Raw genomic sequence first — 594 nt, forward strand, 5'->3', positions numbered from 1 at the left:
TTACATATAATAGCGCGCGTGACATTCTTTAATACATTCTGCTGGAACGCTAGCATGATTTAATATTAGGGTTGGTAAATCAGGATCTAATGCGGAACTTTGAAAACAACCCTCATATTTTTGACTAAGTACATAATCACAGAAATAAAAAAGTAACGATAACACTATCATTATATATCGTGATATTCTATAATCCAAACTTTATAATTCGCTTTTTATTTATATCTCACTAAGTACAAAGAAAGTATCAGCGAAACATTCTCTCGGAATAGTTTACATCTGAATCAATAAACGAATGATGTCATATTTCAAACGAACAAATGAGGTTAACTATGTATTGAATTCTATTGTTCACGACTATTAAAATAAAACAAGAATGTCTTTGCCTTTTTATCATTTTTATTATAATTGAAAATATTTTTGAATTTGTATAGTATATCAGACATTGAAATACACAAGATACTTCACGAATGTGGTAATATCTATTTACTATCTACATATATTCAATATCGCCATCATTATATGTATGTTAATTCCCAAGCGGCGCTAATAATGTTTGAAATGAAGCAATAAAGGAATTGCATTGTACCAGTT

At 28.6% G+C, this 594-nt stretch overlaps 1 protein-coding gene across 1 annotated transcript in view; it reads right to left on the bottom strand.

The window, feature by feature from the left end:
• LOC108576266 (angiopoietin-1 receptor-like) overlaps nucleotides 1-198 on the bottom strand; it is a 3,114-nt gene extending 2,916 nt beyond the window's left edge. The window contains exon 1 of the mRNA XM_017939228.1: nucleotides 5-198. Within this exon, the coding sequence (XP_017794717.1) occupies nucleotides 5-171 (167 nt within the window). The 5' untranslated portion in view covers nucleotides 172-198. The remainder of the gene's footprint in view (nucleotides 1-4) is intronic.
• Nucleotides 199-594: the final 396 nt, after the last annotated feature.

Source organism: Habropoda laboriosa, unplaced genomic scaffold (genome assembly GCF_001263275.1).
Source record: "Habropoda laboriosa isolate 0110345459 unplaced genomic scaffold, ASM126327v1 scaffold36, whole genome shotgun sequence".
NCBI lineage: Eukaryota > Metazoa > Arthropoda > Insecta > Hymenoptera > Apidae > Habropoda > Habropoda laboriosa.